The 26,351-nt window shown below is 34.9% G+C and overlaps 1 protein-coding gene and 1 long non-coding RNA gene across 2 annotated transcripts in view; both read left to right on the plus strand.

Annotated features, from left to right (window-relative positions):
- LOC148655667 (uncharacterized) overlaps positions 1-24,078 on the plus strand; it is a 340,056-nt gene extending 315,978 nt beyond the window's left edge. The window contains exon 2 of the long non-coding RNA XR_015940777.1: positions 22,039-24,078. This is a non-coding gene — a long non-coding RNA (uncharacterized LOC148655667). The remainder of the gene's footprint in view (positions 1-22,038) is intronic.
- oprk1 (opioid receptor, kappa 1) lies at positions 638-24,078 on the plus strand. Its single transcript, XM_088642448.1, has 4 exons — positions 638-852; positions 1,256-1,493; positions 16,325-16,677; positions 18,906-24,078. The coding sequence occupies exons 2-4, from the start codon at positions 1,267-1,269 to the stop codon at positions 19,430-19,432; spliced, it is 1,107 nt and encodes a 368-aa protein (XP_088498574.1). The 5' UTR covers positions 638-852; positions 1,256-1,266; the 3' UTR covers positions 19,433-24,078.
- Positions 24,079-26,351: the final 2,273 nt, after the last annotated feature.

A 26,351-nucleotide genomic window follows, 5' to 3' on the forward strand; every position in this document is an offset into this window, starting at 1 on the left:
CTAATTCTCTGCACTTTGTAAAATTGGGCTATGACCATTACAGCTACAGTAATTGTTTGAATGTATAATTATTCCCTGGTTTGAAGAAACACTGTGAAACTCACTGGAGTTTTGTTTGTTGCGTATACTGTACCACATAATTCTGTAAACAATTTTAGGCAAAAAATATAAAAAATATTTATTCTGAAAAAAATGTAAAAATAGCGTAGTATTTGTAGTACTATTAGTGAAGGTGGTGGCAGTTTTACTAAAAGAATTGCACTTTGTGTTATATTTGTTTGATGTGCTGAAAACATTTCCTCGTATTTAATAATGTAACTCGTAACAGTCTCTATACTTTAATATATATATAATATTTTATAGGCCTTAAATTGTGTCTTTATTAAATAGTTACTGTATGCAATAAATACATATGCAGTAATTCATCGTTTATGTACTGTATACTGATTTTAATCTGAAAAATGATATTGATGAACACAGTAACTCTTGACTAGTACTGGGAATGAGCCAAAAACAAACACGATCTATCAGATTAAATAGGCAGTCAGACAGATCTGCTGGTTTTGTTTACTCCAAGTAGCCTGTGTCCTGTGTTAAGATCTCTGGGCTATTGTCACTACTCTGATGTCATCCGAGCCGCAGAAGCCGGGGGAGAGAGTGGAGGAGTGACTGAGCGGTACAGTCCGTGCTGTGCTGTGAAACTGCGAGTACAGGTGTCTGGCTTCTTCATAGCCACTATCAACAAAGTTTGCGTCTCCAAGAGTCTCTTTTGCGAGCGAATAGCAAATATATCAGCTTGGTCTCAGATTTTAACCACAAAAGAATACCGAAGGTGGAATTGCAATTGTGCAGGTATGTTTCAAGAAACCTTACTTTATTTTATTTTTTTTAGAAATCTGTAGTATTCGTCTTCTGTTTTCTTTTCATTCATGTGCTTTGGTAATGTAATACCCTTTTTGTACAGTACATGTACAGTAGACGAACATGATGGTGAAGTCGTTTAGATAGAAGACGTTTCAGTAAGAAAAAAAATGATTTTGTGTTTGTGCTTGTTCCAAAATACAGATACCATATACGTGTTTGTTTATGTTTTATAAACACATATTTGACAGATTGTATTTCGATGAACGTTTTGACAGACTTTATTTTTGTAACATACAATGAATTAGCACTATCTTTAATATATATGTTTCAGACTATGATATAAGAACTGTTCTAAATATTTTTTCTTCTTCTTACTCTTACTTTTATTAAGATCCACAAGCAATGGAGAAGCCAGTGGAGATTTTTAAAGAAGACAGTTGCTTCCCTGTCTCGTCCGAGGAGTGCTCCACATGGCTGTCTGGTTATTTTGACATAGATAATGTCACAGATGAGCACGGCTGGGCAAATCAAACCATGTCGCCTATCATTCCCATCATTACTGCTGTTTATTCCGTTGTGTTTGTGGTGGGCTTGGTGGGCAACTGTCTAGTCATGTATGTTATCATCAGGTAAGATTCATATTTATATTTATATTTTTAACATGTTAATAATTATTTCAATCAATATTTAATTATTTTTTTTACAAATTATATCAGTTGTTTTTCTCCCGCAACGTTAGTTCTTATATCTCAGAAACCAAAGTTGTCCTATTTAGACTTCAGTGTTATAACTGTGCCTTTTCATTTTGAATACACGTGAGCCACCCAGCGGTTATTTTTAACAGAAAATAGCTCTGAAAATGAAGACGGAGAACTGCAATAAATGTTCAGTAGTACTTTTAGCTTTTCTATCTAGCAAAATGTTGAATTTAGATTCTCTGCATTAATTTTCTCCCTCCAAAAGACGCTGTCTTTTTATGCTGCATTGCACTATACGCCTGATATGACCTCATCTGCGGTGAATTTTCATGACATAATATTGGCATGAGGAAAACTGATTTATTTCCATAAATCAAGTAATCTACATAATGGACGTTTCTGAAACAGATTTTCTAAGGACAATATTGTTATTTTATATTTTTACTGTTTATTATTAATCAGTTATCATTTAATGTAAGTGGGCTTGCCTATATAATATTAAGACCCGAAGAAGGCTTGATAACCGAAACGTTTTTTTTTTCCTACTTATCAGCGTGGACTTAACCTTTGCAATTTCCCACATAGTGTTATACTGTAGTAATAGTGCAACAAAATATTGAACATATAAGACCCTAACAAACGTAATAAATAATATATTAAATAGGATGCTATTAGCAACTTAGAATTGGTGTGAGTTTTATTTCTTATTTGGACATTTTTAATTTGATGATTAAAAGTCTTAGACAGCCCTACTTTAGATGTTAATCATAACCATTTTGCTCTAACCTCCAGTGATGCTTAATTCTTTTCAGGAGAACATACTGTACCCTCAGTAAAATCATTACATCTTGCCTACTCTAATTTCCTAGTCAATCAGTTTTCCATTCATTTTTCTAACCGCTTCATCCAGTTCAAGGTTGCGGGGGAGCCGAAGTCTTTCCCAGCAAGTAATGAGAGCACCGAGGGGTACATCCTGGGCAGGACGCCAGTCATAGAGACACAGATACGCACACACTCACATCTAAGGCCGGTTTTCCCAGAAGTCAATTGTTTTTGGATTGTGGGAGGAAACGGGAGCACTCAGAGGAAACCCACATGGATATGGGGAGAACATACAAACTCAATGGAAATACACCAGGTCCAGAATTGAACCCAGGGCCCCTGGTCGCAGCACTGTGAAGCTGCAATGTTAACCACGGCACCACTGTGCTGCCCTCTAATCAGTATGTGATTAATGCATCACATGTGATGAACGTTTGTGTAGTTACTTATTTGGGGAGTGTAATCTTTTGTAACAAATATACCTAATGTAGTTTGATCATGACAACATTCACCCACGATACATGGTGCTGTCCTCACCTTTTAACCCATTAAATATTACTGAAGCATTATTTTGCATGCCATACCGTGATGAATTTTATGCCCGTTAGTCACAATAAAGTCAGCTTTTTATTGGGTTTATTGGGTCTAGCTACTCTCATGCATTTGTTACCTACTGTCTGTTCATGATTGCTTATCATTTCATTGACAATCAAGTTTTCAAATCTTAAATATCATTCACATGTGCATACTGTATTTCCCACACCCATAGGGATATTTTGAAATGTGGATTTCTCATATCAGTGGCTGGTAGGTTAATTGGCTTTCTGGTAAATTGGCCCTGATGTGAGTATGTGGGTTTTGTAGTCCGTGTGCCCTGCAATGGATTGGCATTCCATTCAGGGTGTACCCTGCGTAGCACCCACTGCTTGCCAGGATAGGCTCCAGCTCTCCCATGACTTTGATGTGGATGAAGATGGTGGGCCCCCTGCTGTTCAGCATTTACACATTTGCACTTGGTCAGGTTATTAAAATCATACATGCCGAATTATCATTTCTATGCTGAAGATACTCAAATGTATGCCCATACTAAACCTGACAATGAAGTAGCTGTTTCTGCACTTTCTAATTGCATCTCTGATATAAAAACCTGGATTACTTAAAATTTCCTTCAATTAAACTGTGATAAGACTGAGGTCATGCTACTCAGCACCTCCCATCACCTACAGTAAAAACGATACAGTAACCCTCTATGGATGGCAATGTGCCTGAATTTCAATCAAAATTTAACAATGTAGGGGTGTTATTTCATTATGACTTGATTCATGTACAGCATACTGTAAAAATATAATTATTTTATCTTATAACTACAGCCAGATAATGTCCTATTGTTGTCTTTGTCTGTAGCAGAAAAGCTGATCAACACATTCGTCTTTTGAGAAATCGATTACTGCAACACCCAGCTCACTGGGGTATCGACTGTAAATCCATACTGAACAAATACAGTATGTTCAGAATTTAACAGAATCCTGACCAGGTTGCATGCATGCGACCACATTATGCCCATCTTGCACAGAAGCCTTGCACTGGCTTCTATCAGGTTTTGAGTCGATTTCAAAATCTTCACGTACAAGGGTCTAACTGTACTTGACTTGGCACCTCAGTACCTATCTGACTTATTATCTGCCCCCACATCACAACCTTAAATAATCTGACTCTGGTGTTCCATACTATATGTCCCACAAGTTTGTTTACATTCTGCTGGTGATAGGGCCTTCTCTTGCTACACCCCAAAGCTCTGGAATTGTACAGTATCCCAAAGGATATCAGAGAGTCACCTATCCTGAGTGCATTTAAATCTGGACTCTTTCTTTTCAGAAAGACTTTTATTTAATTAGTGTCTGTGTCTACACCATTTTCTAATGACCACGTACAGTATCTTCTGCTGCACTTCTAATCCCTTGTGTTTCCTATACGTGCTTATTTTGTAATTTGCTATCCTTATAACTGTTTTCTTTTAACTGTTTTTTTACACCTACCCTAAAGCACTTTGAGATGCTATTTAAAAGGCACTAAATGAAATAATGATTATTATTATATCAATTTACAGCAAAAACTATTTCATATTAGTGTTGATGATTGTAATTTGAATACAGTAGGCCTCTTGATCAGAATAAATATATTTTGAGTACTGATGATATGCAGTATACTGAGACTGGGATGCAGATTGAAGTAGCGTTTTTATGTTCATTCAAACTCATTCTTAAATGTATACTAATCTTTCCATGTGTTGCATGAAAATATAAAAAACAAAGCTAAAGAAAGCCATCTAACAAATTTAGTAGTGTTGCCTCTTGTCTGCAATTCTCCGGGACATCAGAGGGGCGTGCATTTAGATTTAAGATCAAGTTAGTTCTGAACTGACAAAATAAAGACATTTTTAAATCATTCTGCTTTTAGCATAAGGGAATAGAAAGATCATTTCCCCCTTATCTACAGTGTTTAAGCTCTGTAAGTATCCACACATCATTCATTTGTTAGAAGTCAAAAATAAGATGTCCTGATACAATTTTTACTGTATTAAAAATGAATACTGTTGGTAATAAGGTGATAAATATTCAGCAAACTACCAGGCACATAAACGCCACAAGGATCTATAGCATAGTCTTATTATATCCAGGACCTGATGATCATACAGACAATTAATATTTATACCACAGACATAAAGCACTGTGGAAATTGTGGACATATATTTTTTTCTGAAGGTAATCATTTAAAAATGTCAGGGCTTTGGACTGCATGGTACAAGAATTATAAAATGATTTATGTAGTTTTTTTCCAGTATGCTCAGTATTAATCCTTTCCACCGCTGTTTAGATCTCCAAGACAACAACAGCAACACATTCACGAATTGTCCTTTATTCAAAACTGTTATCATATAAATGTTTACTCTTAAAGTTTATTTCATTTTTTAAAAACATTCAGTATGCATTGGGGAACAGTCACAGATATGTTTAACATACTGTAAGAGTTGATCACAATGTAGCCTCTCTATTTAAAGGATAAAATATATCCTGTTGTAATATGTACTGTACATATGTACAAATGGACATAATACATTGATCCTTTCTTTAACTGACATGTCTCACCTACAAATTTATTATTTTAATAATTCATATAAATAGATATATACAATACTTTGCATTTGATAAAAATGCAACATTTAGAAAAAATCAATCTACAATCATTTAAATGGAATAAAGTTGTTTTTAGTAAAATATATTTTTAAACAATTATGATTTCTTTATTGTCAAAATATTGTGTATCCAATGTAGAGAAAAAATAAAATAAAAAATACAGTGAAAGTTGTATTAGGTACAATTAGTATCAGTATTAGTAAGTGAAATTGTAATTTTGGCTATGTATTAAAGAGATTTGTATTTCAGGCAAGAATATTAATGTGTCAATTTCAACTTTTAGTCCTGGATTTTAGTTTGTAAACATGTTTAGTCATGTTAGAAAAATATAATTTGCTGTGTTTGTTCCTCCTATTCTAGTGAGTATCAGTACTGAGACAAATTAACTTAAATCAAACTAGTGGAAAGTTAGTACTTGGTCACAGACTCCTTACTCATCAACATCATCAAACTCTTGATATGTTCCTTTGAGATGCTTTCCCAATCCTTAACTGTAGCCACTTTAATGTTGTTGGTAGTTTGTGGGGTTTTCTGGCTTTAGTTTCCTCTTCAGCAAGTAAAATGCATATTCAAAAGGACTCAAATCAGGTGATTGACTTTTCAAACGTTGCCACTTCTTCCTGATAAACTTCTTGGTTTCAGTGCCAGAATGTTTCAGGTCATTGTCTTGCTGCAGGGTGAGTTACCACTCAATGTGTTTTTGTAGACTTCAGAATTCATTCTGCTGCTGCTATCATCAGTTCCATCCTCAATAAAGTGAGCCAATTTTCAGAGACGTCCGTGTATGCCTAAGCCATGCCATTACCTTCATGGTGCTTCACAAATGAGGTGTTGTGCTTTGGGTATTTGCAGTTTCTCTCTTTCTCCACTCATTTGCCTTTCGGTCATTTTGATAAACATTTATCTTCCTCTTGTCTGTCCATGAAACTTTGTTCCAGAACTGTTGTGGTTCATCTTTGTACTTCTTTTCAAATTCTAATCTTGCGTTTCTGTTTTTAGTGCTGATGATTGTATTTTGCAGTACAGTGAACAGTGAATTAAGATACTTTCACCCTTGCACTCTGTACATTTTTCTGCATTCTTTTTGGCTGTTATTTTATGGTCACCATGGAATTTGTGTTTCAGTTTAATGTGAGAGAAAACAATAGAATGTCATCTTTTATTGCTGGATATTATTTTGCATACATGTTTTCATGCATATAGAAAATTACACTTATGAATATTTCACTTCACTGCACCAATATTTCTGCTTTAGTAAATTTGTTGTGTTTGCTAAATTAACCATTAAAGAAAAGGAACTATGTACACTATATGCTGCAAGTCATATTAGTAGACCAGTAAGTAGCAGGAATCACACACTGATGTGTCATCCTTCAAATGAGACATTAAACCAAGGTCCACACTACTTAGTCTTTATATTCCCCATCACAATTTTTTAAAGTGTAATAATGTTATCTCTGGTGCCATGTCTAAAAGTCCACCATGGACGTGTATAATCTGGCCTTCGAACTAGATAGAATAAGACAAGGAGGACCTTTAAAGGTAATGAAGGTACTGAAGGTAAAAAAGGTAATGAACACCTAAAACTTGGTTACAAAAACATCTTTCAGCAAGACAGTGATCAGTCCTGAATTAAATCCAATTGAGAATCTATGGAAAGACTTGAAAATGGTTGTCCATAAACTATCCCTAAGCAACCTGAGAGTACCTGAGCAAATAAATGAAGCAAAACGTGAAGCACGCGTGATTTACTGTACCAGCTATGCACAATTAAAAATGCCGAATTATAAAAACTCAGTGGAATGTAGTACTTTGTACAGTAGTACAGTCCCACCTTTTGTCCTTAAACCCATTCCCTTTTATCTTATGTGAGAACAGCATGAATCCACTTTCTTCAATTCATACTATTATACTTTTTTGATTGATCCTTCCATTATCACTCCTTAATACCAGACTAGGTAATAGTGCAGTGAGAGAAGTCATTTTCTCCTAACTGCTCCACTCACCATGACTCTTACCAGTAATAAGCGTCTTTTAGAGGATGCATACAGTAGATGGACATACTGAATTTCAAAATAAACCAGCTTCATAAAAATCTGATTATTTGATCCTTCCGGGTGCTTCACAACTGTCCATTTGGAGAATCCCCGCAAGAGTTTGTGTGTGATTGTTTTGATTGGATGATTAACTTTTGTTTGAAAGCCTTTCTGAAAGAAAATTTCCTGCAATATGAGAAAAATGATGGGGACAGTATATTATTTTAGAGCAAAACAGTCTTATTTGACCAGGAGTACAGTTTTAAAGCACTGTTGGATCCCAGAATGCATGAACATGACGAAGACTGTAATGTATTATCCTTTGGATATTTCTGTTCTTTTAAGGTATTCTGATGTTCTGACATTCTGAGATCTTTTTTCTCTCAATGGTATGGGTACTTTGCATAGGGCATGTGTACTAAAGGGTTTGCCAGGTTTGGTACCAAGAACATGTCAGCAGGTACTTTGTATTCTTTAACCAAGGAATCATGCTACAGTATATCTCATTTTTACCAGTAATCAGTTTTTTTAATTATTATTATGATTTTAAATTGCATTTGTGTTGTTCAAAACAGTTGATTTTCATTTTTTTGTACTTCATACTTATTCATATACAAAGCCAGCATTACTTATAAAGAACATTCCAATAGGCATATATTCCTGCTTTCCCTGAGCTTTCACATACAGTACTGTAATTCTTTTATTGTACATTCAACAGAGGGCATGTATTGTTGGCAATTCATTGCATAGACATACAATAGCCATACAGCAATAATTCTGTCATTCGGTTTTAGCAATATAATCATGCCAAAGACACGGCAATTGAAATATTTTTTTACCTTCCACTCAGTCTCATTCATTTCATTTGAGTAGGGTTTAAAAACAGAAAAGTATTGAAGTCTTTGTATCAGTTTAAAAAAATACTATCTTGACCTGACCATTTAAAATTATTGTCACATTTCACTAGCAATAACAGCACTCAACAAAAAATGTGTTTATTGAATCACCGTGGGCCAACCACCTAGTATCAGAACAACGAAGTTAGGACCCCCTGCAGAGTAAGGAATCAAACAGAGGGTTGTAGCAAAGGTGGTTATGGGGTGGAGGAGGGATTTAAAAAAATGAATGCATGGAAGAGAAGGTCTTACTTTGGTATTTTTAGCTTTTTGGGAAGTGATATCATAGATGCTTACAGGTTAGGTCACCTCCTTATGTCAGTGCTGCCATTGCTCCTGAAATTCCCAAGAGGCTTGAGCTCATGATATTTTCAAAAACAAAATACTGTACAATCTCATGTATCGATTTTGAAGTAAAATATTCTGAATGTTTATGGTATTTGAATTATTATTATTATTTTGTTTCTTGTTAAAGTCAAGTTGATAGAAGCATTATGATTCATGCATGATTAACATTCTACTAGCTTTTTGTTCAGTAAGAATAAGACATTCACTAGAGCTGGGAGGGAGATGTGGCTACCAAATGTGTTCATACATTAGAAGAGATGGGGGATTTTTTTGATATATCTGGTTTTTAAGTTTAAAGCACATGGGAACCCTCCCCCAACAAAAATGCTGGATTTAATATAGTGGAGCTTGTGTAGGCATTACTGTGTATTTTTTTGCTTGTCTTTAAAGCAACTTCCATACGTTTATGTACTGTATGGATACCTTAACAGCCTTGGAGAAAAACAGATTAATTTTAAATTCTTAAGCCGCTGAAAAGGCCACAAACCTTCACAAAACAGGAAAAAAATACAACTACAGGTTTCAGGATATGTGGTGAGAATCTACTGAGTTTGGACCTGGATTATCATTTGCATGAAGTTTGTATGTTCTCTGTGCATCCATGTGGGTTTTTCTCCTACAGTGCAAAGGCATATGGGTGAGTTAATTGGCTGGAATTAATTGGTTAGAAATTGGATGGATGGATTATATTTCTTGTTTCTATATAGTGTGAATTAATATTGCCCATACTCTTATAAACTCTAATAGGAAGATGAAGTAGATATGATAAATAAAGCAATAATAATAATAATAATTGCTTACACTTATATAGCGCTTTTCTGGACACTCCACTCAAAGCGCTTTACAGGTAACAGTGACTCCCCTCCACCACCACCAATGTACAGCATCCACCTGGATGATGTGACAGCAGCCATAGTGCACCAGAACGCTCACCACACATCAGCTCTCAGTGGGGAGGAGAGCAGAGTAATGAAGCCAATTCATAGATGGGGATTATTAGGAGGCCATGATTGGTAAGGACCCATGGGAAATTTGTCCAGGACACCCCTACTCTTTTTGAGAAATAGGGAGAAATAAGCGAGAAATAATGCTAAATGTTATGCTTCATGTAGTTTATTTATTTACACAATTATACTTCTGTATGTCTATATAAATGTATTTTTTAGAATATATCGAGAATCAAAATGGGTTTATCTTTTATAACTGCAACAAATTCACATTTTATTATCAGGAAAATGACAGTATCATTTTTGTAACAGGTGCACTGACATTTTATTGAACAGATGGCATTGATATTTTCACTGATTATGCTGATTAACATTTGTCATCAATAGGCTTGATCAACAATGTACGTACTGTGAGTCACAGACTAGCGGCATCTGTGACCACCTTTGGAAGTGATACAAGCTGTACAACTGCACTTCGTGCTTTGCAATAAGTTGCAGATGCTGTGTTGTGGGATTTTGTCCCATTCCTATCATAGAGCCTGTCCACTGGTCTCTGAGCACTAAATGCTACACATATTCCCAGCTGCATATTTTTGATGTGGCTCAGGTCTGGTGAGAACCCACAGCATAACTATCACATTCTCATTCGCATCTCACAAGACAGCTGTTATTATAAGGGCAGCATGAGAACATGCATTGAGTTGGTACAAGTCGTCATTTTAGAATTTAGAAATTCTAAATTGCAGGAAGGTCCTAGGACAAGTATCGTACAGTCAGGTTGCCATTAATCATTACAAATAGAGTTCTGACAAATAGAGTAGTGACAAATACTCCTGCCCCGAGCATCATATGTGAATGACCCTATTGATTGGTTGTTACACATACTAAATCAATTACTAAATACTAAATCAATTATTGTATTATTGTGCATGAGTCCCTGTGTAACCATCTGGCCTGCAGTTGATGACACTACCACCTCTTCACAGTTGAACTGCTGATGTGAAGATTGAACTGCTGATGTGGGAGTTTCTGGGAGACTGGCAGTGCAGAAAAGGTCACAAATACCGAGCAAGATGATGTGTAGGTCTTTGCAAGGAGTAATGACCTATCATTGACAGACTCGTTGTAAGACTATGTTTAGCTGTAAAGTGTTGCCAAGTTAGAATTTGCTGGCTCTGAACATCCCAGACCATGAGTAACTTAGTCCTGACTTAGTCCCATCTTAGCCTCCAATGAACCAGATGTTGGCACAAAGGAGTGGTTCTCTTGATAAGCAGGGCATATAGGTATCTCTCTAGTTTTTCCAGTGGGTGAGACATTCAATAGGTTACATCACCCCATCAGCAATATTCCCAGTCAGCTGTTTTATTAAAGAGGTGAATTAGTGCTTATGCATCAAAATCACTCAATTGTGTCACACAGGACATGAATGATCAATTAATCAAAATGGCACAAACAATTTAACAAATTATGTATACTTTATTATTCTAAAAGCCTTCTCTGATAAAGTAATAACTTTTGATCCCTTATGATGCTTATATACAGTAACAGTCTTGCAAAAGAAGAAAATTGTTTTGTTTGTGCAACGATGCATTAGGAAGCATACTATATCTGTATATCAACCCATTTCTGCTCAAATTCCTGGGATGTACAGCGTCACCTGAAGTTCATTATTGGTCATGATATCAAGTTTTAACGGCATGGTGGCACAGTAGTTAGCTTTCCTGCCTTGCCACTCTAGGGGTCGGGTTTCAGGTTAAAGTTCTGGACCTGGACTGCTATCATGTGTTGTGGAGTTTATATGTTCTCCCCATGTTCACGTGGGTTCTCAAGTTACCTCCCACAGCCACAAAACATACTAGTATGTATGTTAATTGGCTTCTGGGAAAACAGGACCTTGGTGTGAGTGTGTCTGTGTTTGAGTCTCTGTCTCTGCCCTGAGATAGACTGGTGTCTTCCTCCCAGTGTTTGCTGGGAGAGGCTTTGCTTCCCCACAACCATGAATTTGAGGAAGTGGTTAGTAAACGGATGGCTACAATTTAAAATTATAGTATAGTTTATAAGGATAATAACATCCTGTAAAGTAAAGTTAGCATTTAATTAAGAGGCAATGGCTGATGATTTCTTTTTTCTGGATGGATATGTCATGTTAAAATAAACACAGGAAATGAAGAAATTCCATATCCATATCCTAAGGTTAGAAAAGAAATCAATGAGGTTATAAACAAGAATTTTTCTGCTAATCAATGAAAGCTAGAGAAATTCCAGGGGAGCTGAAGTTATATGAGATCAATGTACAAAAATGTAATGTATTGGAGAATGTATTGTAACAGCTAATTACAGGTAAATCGATTTAACAGGCTTATCCTAAAATACAGGAACAAGTTAGATAATAATGCAGTAATGCTGTTATTGGAAACTTATAGTAGGTAGGCAAAGTATTCTCCTCAGCAACATCTTGCTTAAAGAATTTAGATTTTTTGAATAACCCAAAAAATGTATGGACACATATACTGTAGGTCCTATTACCTTGTGTATCTGGGTTGTCAGAAAATGATAGACAAGGTTCCCAACACGTAGCTCATTCTTAAACTAAAAGCTTTGGGAATAAATGGTGTGCCTCATAAATAAACTCAAATTGACATTCTGTATAGTGTAGGATAAAAAGGGTATATGGAAAAGAGGAATTTCAGTTGGGCATAGTGATTCCCCTGACTGATTCCCCTAGGACTACTGCTCTTCTTTCTTCATATGAAAGATACCGTCATTAGCCAGCTAGACTTTCTGCTGATACACAGATCAGGGGAAGAGCAAGCAACAACATAGAGTTAGGTGCACATAGGAAGATGAGGATATGATTCAGAATTGAGCAGATACTGTACAGTACCTGGCAAATTAAATTCAAATATTAGTAAAAGCAGTTCATATACTGTAGGTAAAAAAACAATTGGACATACTTAAACTAATGGGCCATGGAGAGTTACACAGTGAGAGGTAAATTAATCATTTTCAGCATCTATGCAAACAAAAACAAATGTTTGCTTACATTATGGAATACAAGTCCAGAGCAGTTATGTTGGATCTGTAGAATGCTTTAGACCACATTTTATATATGATGCTGGTTACTGACACAGTAGTAACATTTTAGACTGAACTGAAACATACAGTAAAAAGCCTCTTTTTGAATATTTGCTGTGTTTTTTAAGAAAAAAGAGGAAGGTTTCATTAGACTTTCTCAATAGATGTTCCATGTTTTCTTGGAACAAGCTTTTGTCAAAACAAAATCCTCCAAACAATATATCTGCTTATAACAAATTCTCAAGGCTTGACATTTACCTGATAGCAGACAAAATTGGATTCTTGGATTAGCAGTGTACCCCTCTTGTTTTTATATAATGTCATACTGTAGCTGGAACCAAAAGGTTTATGTTTGTAAACTATGCTTACTGAAACATACCAACATTAGTTTTTACTGAAGATCACAGATCCAGTAACCTTTTGTGTTACATCCAGTTAGAGTTTCAACATTTTGAAAAAAGTAGACAAAAAAACTTAAGTTTTGTAAATTAGTCTACACTTCACTTCCTCTTTCATGTAATAGCACTTTATGCTTAGTCTACACTGCATTCTGTGCTTGTAGCATTTTTTTACAGCTGGTGATTTACACTGGCTCCAGTATATGACAGTGGAACAGATGCATTTTACATTGCCTATTGCACAAATAATACAAAGTCCTCAACTTTTCCTCAACAGATTTTTTGAAAGATACTATGATATTTGAAAGATATTACCGAGTTGTAATCAAACAACATATTCAATATACAACAGATTTTACTGTTCAATATCAATAAAATAATGTTAAATTGTGTTTAATAGGTATTTAAAATTATATCTGAATTCCATGTTAATACTGTATTATATAGTTAATTATATACAGTACTCCAACTGTGTGTCAATTCCAGACTAGATCTTTTTTGTGATGTAATTGTATGAAGGACTGCTGATGAAGAATGCTTTGTACACTTCCACTTTAACAGTAAGTTTTAGGTGGTTGATTTGTTTCAACTTTTCACTGAAAGCAACATGTTCCTGACTTGGTGAAAGTCTTGATTTGACAATGCACAGCTGGTACTGGTCATGCACCAGACTGACATCTTCAGGAAACTAGGAGCGATTGAGATCATCTGGACCCTTACAAACATCCTATAATTTACTAGGGGGTAGTGCACCTTTGAGACAGTATTGGGATGGAATAAGGAAAAACAAATATCTACCTTGCATCATATACTGTAGCTAACTTACTGTAGGTGTTAAGGAATATATGAATTGTAAGATAATCTTATATACCGGTCAGGTAAACGCTGTGCAGCAAGACTTTCCCTAATTGACTGATTGGATTCTGCTGATTGATAATGGCTCCTAAGACTAACCACCACAAAGGTAGACTTACCAAAAATGTAATCTTTCTTTCAAAAATATTGAACAAATTTCAGAGATCCCAACGTGCCACAAAAGAATATGGTGACAAACTTCTAGATCTCTGACTATGACTGAATGCTGCTTCTCTCCTGATCACTGAATTATCCACATAATCTGATTTAAGGACTATGGATCAATCTAAACTAGATAACAGATCCGAAAAACAACCTTGGAGTGATCTTCAGTCTAGAGCAGACTGGGAAGCACCACTGTAATTATGTGACATTATCAAAGCCATCAAAGCCATGCAAAATGGTAAATCCCCAGGTCCTCTTGGTTGTTTAATTGAATTATATATGTTGTCCTCAGTGTAATGGCCATTGCTGGACTTTTACTAAATATTTTCAAATGGACTTCTTTAAACCACAAGAATTTCAGTTTTGCTTGGGCAACATACACTCTTTTATGTGTTTCATACAGCCCTATTTCACCTTTAAATTTAGATATTAAGATTTTTGGAAACAATCTAGTATTTTTGTCAGAAATACTTTTCCCTACAATAATTTCATATAACCAGACAGTAATTTTGCATGACCTGACAGGCAGAGGTAAAGGTAGACATACTCTTTCTATATTTATTTTTAGAAAGATTATTCAAATTTATATATATTTTCATATTGAAATCCTATTTTGCTTAGACGCTGAGAAGGACTTTAACAGAGTAGATTGCATCACTTCAAATTTAGAAGAATTTTGGATTTGGCCCAGTACTTGTATCATTGATTAAATTATCACATTCCTTTCCTTTGTTTTCAGTACACATCAATAATTTTCATTCTGCATTGTGGCATTGGACAGGGCTCTGTTCTTTTTTGCCCTTGTGGCTAGCCGGTCTTTAATGACATACAGTACGATCTGCCATTAGAGTCCACTAAAGGCGTTTAAGTATTGTAAAAAGATTCCCTTGACGTTTATTAGGTAATTAATGTACTGCTGGTGAATGGTTAGATTCCACATTCTTACATGGGGTGATTTATGATGTGTTAGTGAAGAAATTGGATTTTCCCATGTTAGTCAGGGTTGGGTTTAGGCAGCAGTCAACCTGCTATAAGAGTTTAGAGGTAGATAAGGAGGCTTATCTCATACATACCATGAGTCCTTGGTGTGTAAGACTTATTAATTCTGCACTAAAGCCTATTTTACCTTGAAAACATTACCATTGTTTTTATGTGTTCAGATCCCTGGAGCCCCTTATCTAAGTGCGGCATCTGTCACATCCCTTCTAAATGATCGGATTATATACTGCTTTCTCATTATAGTTCAAACCCTTTGGTTCAACAACACTTAAGACAGGTACATCAGGTACAAAGGTATATATATACCATTGATCCTGTTCACACACGGGGTTTAAATATGAATGTTTCTAATGTTACTTGAGAGTCTGTACTCCCAGTGCTGGCTATTTTCTTTAAAGTAAATAATGACCAAGCAGAATTTGTATGTATTATTTTCCAAAAGAGGTTGGTTTTATCTACTATTAGGACTGGATGAGGACAATGTGAAGGTCAAATAAATATGTTAAACTATAAAATATTAAGAGGGTATACGTACTTTTCACAAGGCTGTATCTTGATTTTGACCCAAGATGCAATAGACGGAAGCAGGCTTCTGCTAATCTTACCCACACGTACTGGTCATGTCCCCAGTTGGTTCCATTTTAAATATTTATCTAGTTTGACGAAGTGCTCCTTATAATCCGCTTATAGGGTTATAGCAGAGTTACAATAGAGACTTTGCTATAAATGATTTGTGAAATGCTTTGGGATCATTGTGGGATGAAATGCTCATTCTAAATATTATTAATTTTGAAATTAACCACTATAAACACTTTTCCTCCACAATCATCTGTATTCGTATATAAAATAAATATTCTTGCATTGCATTGCTCTCTTAGAAGAGCAATGCAGATAGACAGCCTGCTTAATGTTTTACATAGAGAAAAAAATAATTTGTAGAATTAATAGAGGAAAAATAATTAATTTGCTATTTATTTGTTTTTTAGCTTCTGTCTCACTAATTACGTAAATCTTCCTTCTCTAGATACACAAAGATGAAGACTGCAACCAACATTTACATTTTTAATTTAGCAGTGGCAGATGCTCTGGTTACCACCACAATGCCTTTCCAGAATACCGATTATTTGCTCGGATCATGGCCTTTTGGAGAAGTGGTCTGCAAAGTGTTTATATCAATCGATTATTACAACATGTTCACCAGTATTTTCACACTGACCATGATGAGCGTTGATCGGTACATCGCTGTCTGCCACCCTGTCAAGGCCCTTGATTTCCGCACTCCAGTAAAGGCAAAGATGATCAACATCTGTATCTGGATACTCTCCTCGGCGGCTGGCATTCCTGCTCTGGTACTGGGAAGCACTCAGACTAAGGATGGTGAGTAACAACTTAACTTAAGTGTTTTATTTCTGTGAAAATAATTGCTCTGAAATGAATTTCATGTTTCCTTCTAGCCTTCCATTCTATTGTTAAAGTAAACTTATCATCTGTTTCTCACATGCGGTTTCAGGAGAGGAATCTAATGCAGATAGTTTTCATTAGGTTTCTCTATAAATAGGTAAACAACACAGGAGAAGGTGCCTTTACAGTAGTTAGGGCATCCAATGAATTTCAGTCAGCCCGTCGACTTGGGGTTAAACAAAATAGGTATACCATATGGTCTTTCCCTTTGGTAGTTCATATGAATACCTACCAACAGCAAGTTCACTCTTCAAGGAACCAGGGTTCCATTGGGAAAGAGGTGGGAGCTCTCCTGTGGATTGAGCAATTTTACCTGCTTGTTCAGGCTTAAGGAAACCAGTTAAGTCGGAAACAAAAGGGGAATCCAGGTAGGCCAGTGCGTTATAGACCATATTACAGATAGACAGTGATTTTATTCCATCAGACTTGCTCAAGCCTTATCCCCAATCCCAGAATTCTCTTTAGTTCACTGGTTAATGGGAACCCTACCATAGAGCTCTAATAAACAGCTTCACGTAAACTGCACTGATTGTTGAAATTCACTGTTGAAGTTCTCTTAAAAAAAGAAACTTAGATATTTTGCAATCACTGATAGCATCATTTTTTCTTGTTAACAGGCTTTCTATCATTGTGTTATCACCAATTGTTCCGGGTGATGGCTGAAGCATTACAATTATGTGATTCTGGTTTAGTCCCCATACTCTGTCAAGCTTTTTCTCTCAGTGGATTTAGATAAAAGTTTGCAGTACTTTTCATATTCAGTACCTCATATTATTTAGGATCTTATCTTTTAAATGTTTCTGTAGAGCTGCACCTGGTTCTAATTTATTGATGTGTGCATTTGATAGATAAGTAAGCTTTCATTGCATTTGGATGAACCTAATTTCTCATGGGTACTGAATGGTAAGACTCATGAAGATAGAGTACAGAGTAATACTGAAGTCCTACATTTATGATTTGTATTCACTCTTAAACTTTTTAATCCTTTTCATTTATTTTTTATTATTTTTTTGTTCTAATAAAGCTATCTGTATAATTAAATTTACTGATAATTTGACTCTGCCTTTCATGTCAATTATATGGTGAATCACACCATGAAACAGGGTGATGTTGGATCAGTACTAAATACTGTAACTATGGTTTTCAAATTACTTTACCACTAAATAGATAAGCTGTAAAATTCAGTATTTAAGTTTTAATTATTTTAATTTGCAATGTACTGTACCATATCCCTATAGGTAAGTCAGTGTTCCCACTTTAAAATGATATGTAGTTTGGAAAAAGTGTTGGACCAGTCCTTATTTTATAAAAAGAAGTACCTTTATTTTGAACAATGTATGAGAAGAGTTTTGTCTGACACTGTGCTCACATAGCAGAACTGTATTGTACTGGTATACTTGAACTGTACTGGATGGTATACTTCATTATTTTATCTCTTTTTCTCTTCCAAAATCACCATGAACATTTATTAATCTAAGACAAAAATAATGCGTTGTAGAATTTTAACCACAGTTTTTCCAGTGTGATAAATACAATACAGAATTAATTTAATCATTAGACAATGGTATGGTAATGGTAATTTTTGCATTAACAAATTGTTTTCACAATAAATAGAATGCCAAGTTATCCATTGCTTAAACCACTAGATTTGAACCATACAATATAACTACTTACTACTAATTTAACATAAGCTCTGTGATGGCTGACAATACTTAACCATACAATAGATGAATTAAGACCAGATATATAGAGTTAAAAGATAGAAATAAGAACTACCATAATTTCAGTTCTAATAAAGATTTGACAATACCTAGAATATGATTAATTAAAAAACTAAATATTGTTTTCAATAGTGTGTGCTATTTAACAATGCAGTAAAGTATTCCAAAAACTGTTCTTTCTATACCAGTTGTGTTTATTTAAAATTTCCTGGAACAAACAATATTTTAATCATTTAGACTTTTTTGTTTATGTCACAGATTTTGATTATTTTTTCTGTTTTAAACACTGAAAATCATTTTTCACATACCATCTCCATGTAATACTTCGTGTTGTGCACTATCCCTATAAAGATTCAAATAAGTGGAAATTTTATGTACAGAATGCATTATAATTCCCATTGTATTTTTATATACATTTCATAGGTACTACAGAATGTGCTTTGCAGTTTCCAGACCCCTACGTATACTGGGACACTCTAATGAAGATCTGTGTCTTTATTTTCGCCTTTATTGTGCCTGTTCTCATCATCACTGTGTGCTACACCTTAATGATACTCCGTCTGAAGAGCGTTCGACTCCTGTCCGGCTCCAGGGAGAAGGATCGGAATCTGCGTCGCATCACAAAACTCGTGCTGGTGGTGGTGGCAGTTTTTATCATCTGCTGGACTCCTATTCACATTTTCATCCTCGTCAAAGCCCTCACTAATGTTCCAGAAACCACCTCTTTGATGGGAGCCTATTTTTTCTGTGTGGCCCTTGGATACACCAACAGTAGCCTCAACCCCATTCTTTATGCATTTCTGGATGAAAATTTCAAAAGATGCTTTAAAGACTTTTGCTGTCCCTCCAAACTAAAGGCAGACCGACAAGGTGGTAACAGGGTGAAGAGTGTAGTGCAAGATCCCGGCTTGCCCCAGGAAACTGTTGATGGGAGGAATAAGCCAGTATGACTAGCAGTGGAGTTATCCTCCTTCTCCCCCCATGGAAGAGAAGATTCAAATGATCTTGGGCTAACCCAGGTCACGTCTGCGGTCTGAATGTTAAAATGACAAACTTAATTTAAACCACAAAAGTGGAATTATTTTTAGAAGGGTTTCAATTTAAAGGTTTGATATACTTATTAATGAACTAGTGAGTATTGCCTGATGCTTCAAATATGTTTAAGGTTTTCTGAGGTGGATATACGATTATCTCATTAAGGACCATCAATACTAAAAAAGCAAGGATAAATGAGCACTCACACTGAGAATGAGGAGTCCAATTAGTGGTCAAATTGCACGGAAAATGCTCAGTTCAGTAAAATATCATGTGATTAATTCCTTTAAAAAACTTTTAAAATATCTTAAATGCATTTCTTATGGTTCCTCTAATACAGTACTGAAAAAAATTTTCATATCTTGTTAATTAAAGTCTGTTAATCTTGCCTAAAAGACATTCTGGTATGCTCTGCCTTGGATTTCCTTTTGGGGTATTATCATCACATGTCAACTTTTCAATCCATCCCAGACATCCTCTGAGTGTATAAAAGAAACTGGGGAGGAGGGCTCACACACCTCTCTTGCACCCCATTTACAGCCCTGCAACAACTCCCTGGCTCAATACTTACAATAGTGAAGGGGGATCTAGGCAGCATGGCTACACTAACATTCCCACAGCTAGCCACATTCACTTTTTCCCCTCATAGCCCACAGACAAGCTGGTAGGTTAATTGGCTTCTGGGAAACTTCTCCCTGGTGCAAGTATGGCCCTGGTGTGTGTGTGTGTGTGTGTGAGTGTGAGAGAGTGAGTGTGAGTGTGAGTGTGAGCGTGAGCGTGAGCGTGAGCGTGAGAGTGAGAGTGAGAGTGAGTGTGAGTGTGAGAGTGAGTGTGAGAGTGAGTGTGAGAGTGAGAGTGAGTGTGAGTGTGAGAGTGAGAGTGAGAGTGAGAGTGAGAGTGAGTGTGATTTCGTGACTCTCTGCCCTGAAATGGATTGGTGTTCCCTTCAGGGAGTACCAAGCCTTGCATGCATTGCTTGCCAGGACAGGCTCTGTATCCCCGTTGACCCTCAATTGGAAGAAGCAGTTGGAAAATGGAAGGATGGATAAGTACTCAAAAAATAAAATGAATAAAAGTTGATATAAAAAGTTGGTATAAAAAAACGTCGATATTAGAATCCCCTCAGAAACCCTTGTAATAATGATTTCTCAAATGACAAATATGTACTAAGATTGATGATGTGATGTTGTTCATTATGACAGAATATTTCATTTTGCAATGAATGCGCATGGTGGGAACACACAGAAGAACCACTGAACTATAAAGCAGCACCACCTCTGTTTGAAATAAGCATGCAAATAAGCATGTTACAAGTAAAGCAGCTACATTACCAAGCAGGTATAATACGATTTTGGGGTTTTGATATAAATGAAATACAGTAAACACAATTACTCACTGATATACCATTGACACCCTCATGAACATACAGTAATATCACACTATGGGAAAACATACAATATGTATATTGTTTCTGGAAATATGCATAGACAAATATAAATTGTTGTCTCACTGCAAATAAAAAATTCATGGGCATACATTATGATTAAATTCTATGTAGTATAAATAAAGAGTTTACAACATTAAAAAAGGAAATATAGGACACCTATTTCTTGAAATTGCATACTTTGTTCTTTACATGTTAAATATTACAATTCTCAGGGAATTTTGGCATAGGTAAAAATAAAAAATGACACTTTGCCTTTCATTTTAAATGCTGGGGAGAACAATGTAGTCCAACCTAATGCTGAGACTTCAATGATGGCATTCTTTGACATTGCATCTTGAGTTTTTGGGACAATGTGCTAAGGAGCTATTATTTTTCCCCTATATTAACAGGCCACAAGTGCCCTTCTCTGTAATGTCCAGGATTAATCATACTTTCAGTTCCCAAGTCTGAAAAAATTGCCAAAGAATTGAATTATTTTATAACAAAGAGAAGACTGTAATTCTTTCAGCTGCTAAATTAAATTAAAATTGTACAGATATGTAAAACCCTGAAGGTTAACTTGCTGCTTTATGGTACCAGACATTATATTGACAATTTTAGATAGTGTGCCGGTTTTCTGTTAGTGTGCTTTAAAGTAAACATGAGGTTTTTAAGAAAATATGAATTATGTTGTAAACAAATACACTGGTACTGCTTTGACTGTGGTCTGTCAAAAGTGTGATTATATTACCATTATGTGTAAGTGCAACATAGCATGATGTCTGAAAGAGACTTCATTCACAAGATTATACTTAACTGTATGATAATCCTGGACTAGAACGTTAATCTGAAATTTGTCAGAGGGCTTTAAATCACATTTATACAAATGTGTCTTAAAAGTCTATTTTTAATTGTTATATACACTTTCAGGATATGGTCAAATCAGAAATGTTAAAAAGGGAATCATTTTAAAAAAATGTATACACTGATAATTCACTGATTTAATTTTTTTTTTCCATGTGCACAGTATTGTTAAAAATGTTAAAAGGTCTGTTGTACATATATATACACAACAGCGAATATATATTTTCAGAGTAAATTCACTGACTGAAAATGTGTAAAATGATCCTGAAAATCTTGAGACTTTGCTGAGCATGGGTCTTTTTTGTTGTGGAATGATAAATTTCTGGCAAGACAGATAATACAAAGACAACAGGTAACACAGCGATACCAGCTGAAGATTATGTCGTGATAGGAGCACTTGTTTCCATGACAGTAGTCCAGCACTGCCATGGATTTTCAGTGTATTCTTTAAATGTTTTGAAACCGATTTCAGAAGGCTGCATTAACTAACAACTTTGCCCCTTACTCCTAGTAGAGTTCCTGGGCCATTTAAGTTGACATTATCTTGTGTTACAAAGACAGGACAAAAGAAAAACCCACAAGGCTTTAACAGTCATCTGATATCTGAAATTGACAAGATGTTTAAATGAACAGCTTTTAAAATATAGTTTGTCAGTAGCAGGGGAATATCCCCTGAAAAGGTTGATTTACCAAGATAAATTGCTGAGAGACATTTGGCTACAAGTTTATTAACGCACTTGAGAAAATGTAATCTACAATGTAAAAATTGTTAGTAAAAAATACTGTGAGAGTGCATTCAGTAGTTATTTCATAACTAGGTGAAATGTGAAAATTTATTTGTCAGTACTGAGATAAAATATTTTGCCTTTCATACCTCAAATATTGGAAATTGTGATGGCCAAAAACGTTTATTGATTTTGTCCATCTGAATCATTTGGCAGACACTTTGGAGATATACTGTATATTATGTCCAGCAGCATTCTCCCTGTTGGAGCTTCTTGCTAGAGACAACAAGGTTTTGGGATAAAATATCCTGGTAAACTCAGTAATCCAAGTTTTCCTCCACTCTAATCACGAAATCAAACCCTAAAAAATATATTCATTTATATTTATCTAAAAAGGAATGGCATTCTTTTTCAACATTTTGGTGTTAACAACACTTCCAGTGAAAACTCAGTTTTGGACATTTTACCTGTATGTTGTCATGGAACTCCATAAGCAAATCTAGCTTCATGGTCAAGCTCCAAAATTATACAGCACTAGAGTGCTCTGTAGATTCCATTTGTTGTCCATTTTGTGAGTTATCCTTCCAAACCACATTTCTGACTACACTAGTAAAATCGTTTTCATATTCTCTCACTGCTGGAGTATTAGCCATCCCATTAGTTTTGAAACTCTTGGTAGAAACGCCACAATTTAAACCATCATGGCTTATTTATAGCCATCACTAGTGTTATTAAGGCTGATAATGCTTTATTTAGATATTAAGACATTTCTTGGAGAAAATTATATTGAGTTTTTTATGTTTAACTTTCTTCAAAACCAACTTATAATCAAGATGAATTCAAGTAGCTTCTATAAACTGAATTATTTGATTATTTAAAATATTTACAGAGTTAGAATGACCATGACAATTATCAATTAAAAAATATACCATGTTTTCAGAAAGATGTGTTTTGGTATTTGTTGTAGTTTTGCTAAAACCAACTCAAGGATACATTGCATCAAAATGATTAAATAAATTTAGGCTACTATTTGATGTTTTCAAATGTATTCTTAAGCTGAATTCTGGCTAACAAAATCCAACAAAATATTTGGTTAATGTTGTATTAAAATTATTAGAAAACTTCAGCAATTTGACTTTAAATACACTGTAAATAAATTTGTTTTGTATATATGCTTGTAGCGGTCTTTGCTATATACTCTTACAGTTCTGGATGCATTTACATTAGTTTTGTAACAAAATATGCTGCATAATGACTTGGTTTTGTAAGAAAATGTATTGTACAATGACGTCCGCTTCTTTTAACTGTAAACATAAATATCCTGTAATATAGAATATATTTACTGAACTGTGGAGTTTAATATATGGAAATGTTCATCCAAAACATGCTGTTTATATTGCTGTATATATGTCATTGACAGTCTTTGTATTTTGCCAGTCGAGATTTTTCAATATTTGAAATGCAGATCTACTGTATGACACTCTGCCTAATGGGCAACTTCAGAGGTTTTGGGAATAAAAGGAGGATTAGAACCATTGACAAATAAGTGAATTTTTGTTTTGTGTTATTTAAATGTATAATTAATAATTACACTTGGGATTTTGTGGTATCAGTTATGACAATTTTCTGGTCAAGAATGTTTTCAATTTACACCAGTCCTTTGTCTTTTCAGTTAAGGAATACACTCCATTTTCTTATTTCTAGGTTGGATAACCAACTAAATTCTAATTCACCAAGCTTAAAACAACACAATCTACAAATTATTCATGCCATGTGCACTAATTCATGTTTAAAAAGCATTAGCAATCAAACATTTGTCAAACTGATGTATAGACCCGTTATTTTCGATTTTGAATAGCATAGTTAAACCATAAAGATTATGTCAACTGTATGAATTCATTTTTTATTAATAACCTGTTTTTATAATTAACAATTCAATTAGCTTATACTTATATCCAAATCAACTTACTTTGTAGCTGGTATAATATTTTTGTATAGTATTGCTAAATTTTCAATATTTCTTAAAAAACTGAAAAATCAAAAGATAGTGACACAATCTTGAATTTCAGACCATGCAGGATGGTCTAAATGGGGTTATGCATTTGCAATATTAATGTTTATAAGTTTTTATATATATATATTCATCTTAATAAATTCAGTATCAAAGTCTGTGTATTGCAAACAATTCAGAATTCACAATTATTTTAATTAACTGTTGGAAATTGCTGCCATTAAGTATCTGCAGGTCTGTATTGACATTAATAAATTGTCTATTGTAAGTACTTCTCCCTTCCACTCACAACATAGTGGCTTAGTGTAAATAGTAATGTCACATTTTTAGCCAGAAATTAAAATCAAGATTTCCAAAACACATACTGTACATTTTCTGTGATACACAGTTTACTAAATTACTCAGCAACAGCATTAACTAATGCATAGTCTTCGCAAAGATAGAGATTAACAAATAGGCTACAATTCTGAAAAGAAACTCAACAGTAAACAAAAGATCATCCTACCTGCCGTGTTTGGTCCATGATAGTAACAGAGGACTGCAGCGTTATTTTTATATTTCGCGGTTAGAAAGAATTGGCAATGAAGACTGCATTTCAAACCAAAATGAAAGTAAAATGTGTATGGTAACCTGTAAAACCTCCAATTTACATCACAAAATAGACCAAATTTCCAGGTATGCGCAGCTCCATATTCTGCCATTTAGAACAAGGCACGTCTAGTGACAGGAAGCAGCCCTAACACATTGTAAACAAGCAGGCTTGTGAAGACATCTCGTTTAATCCAATAGAAATATTGCTGACTTCAATATTGACTTCAAGACAGTTTTTCAGACACTCACAACTTACTTGTTAACTCTGCATGCAGATCATGTTGTAACATTTCTATGGTGAAATGTCTGCTGCACAACCTGTACTTATTCTTATTTTCTCATACATCACATTACATTAACTAGCGAGCAGGAAAGGCTCTTTCGCATCACAATTCGCACAAACTCTTGTTCTCCCCGTGGCAAGACCAGGGGTTTATGACACCATGGTGATTAAACAGTACTTTCACAAGGATCACAAGTTTGTGCTTAATTCTGAATTTGTAAAAAGTTGTAGTACCATCAATTAATTTATTTTGTTACTGAGATTTAATAACCAGTCTGAGAAATTGGGACTGCATGCAGAATCCCATGTGACTCTTATTGTGGCTTTAAGGTTATTAATGTTTCTACATGTAATTTGTGTTTGGATAAATAAGTGGATATTAGCTTCATGATAAATAGTTTGAATTTCACGTGAAAGTCACAGTGAAAATAGGGAGGGCATTTTTGGGACATTTTCATGAGTTTTCTACCTGTAAATCCATACACATTGCTGTGATTTAACCCACTACCCCATAGATATTCACTGTTACAAGAGAAGCTTTCTTGTCATTCAGAATGAATTATGACATAAAAAGATGTTGTTACATGACAAGTATGATTGGGTTGGAATATGAAAATAATGAATTGACAGACCTTTTCCCAATGTATTAGTATGTCTAAATACTTTCCTAAAGTGTGCTCACTTTAAGATTTTTTATTTCAGCTCACATTCAGTTTTATTTTTAAGAAGTTTTAATAATTTGACAGATATTTTAAAAATAGTTTACTTAACAACCTCGGCTCATTCAAACTAAATGGTCTGTAATATGTCTAGAAATTGATAAATTAATTAGCAAAAATCAATTAGCATGCTTCATGTGATTTGATGTATGAGTGTTGTTAACATTATAAGTTAAAAATCAATTATGAGATTTTAAGTGTTATTTAACCGAGCT

Source organism: Lepisosteus platostomus, chromosome 8 (assembly GCF_059453375.1).
Source record: "Lepisosteus platostomus isolate fLepPlt1 chromosome 8, fLepPlt1.hap1, whole genome shotgun sequence".
NCBI classification, from domain to species: Eukaryota; Metazoa; Chordata; class Actinopteri; order Semionotiformes; family Lepisosteidae; genus Lepisosteus; species Lepisosteus platostomus.

What these genes read in the sequence shown, in the direction of transcription:
- oprk1 (XM_088642448.1), top strand. Translation starts at nt 1,267, where the DNA reads ATGGAGAAGCCAGTGGAGATTTTTAAAGAAGACAGTTGCTTCCCTGTC. An exon ending in GTCATGTATGTTATCATCAG is followed by an intron (nt 1,494 to 16,324) that starts GTAAGATTCATA and finishes TTCCTTCTCTAG; the next exon opens with ATACACAAAGATGAAGACTG. An exon ending in AAGCACTCAGACTAAGGATG is followed by an intron (nt 16,678 to 18,905) that starts GTGAGTAACAAC and finishes TACATTTCATAG; the next exon opens with GTACTACAGAATGTGCTTTG.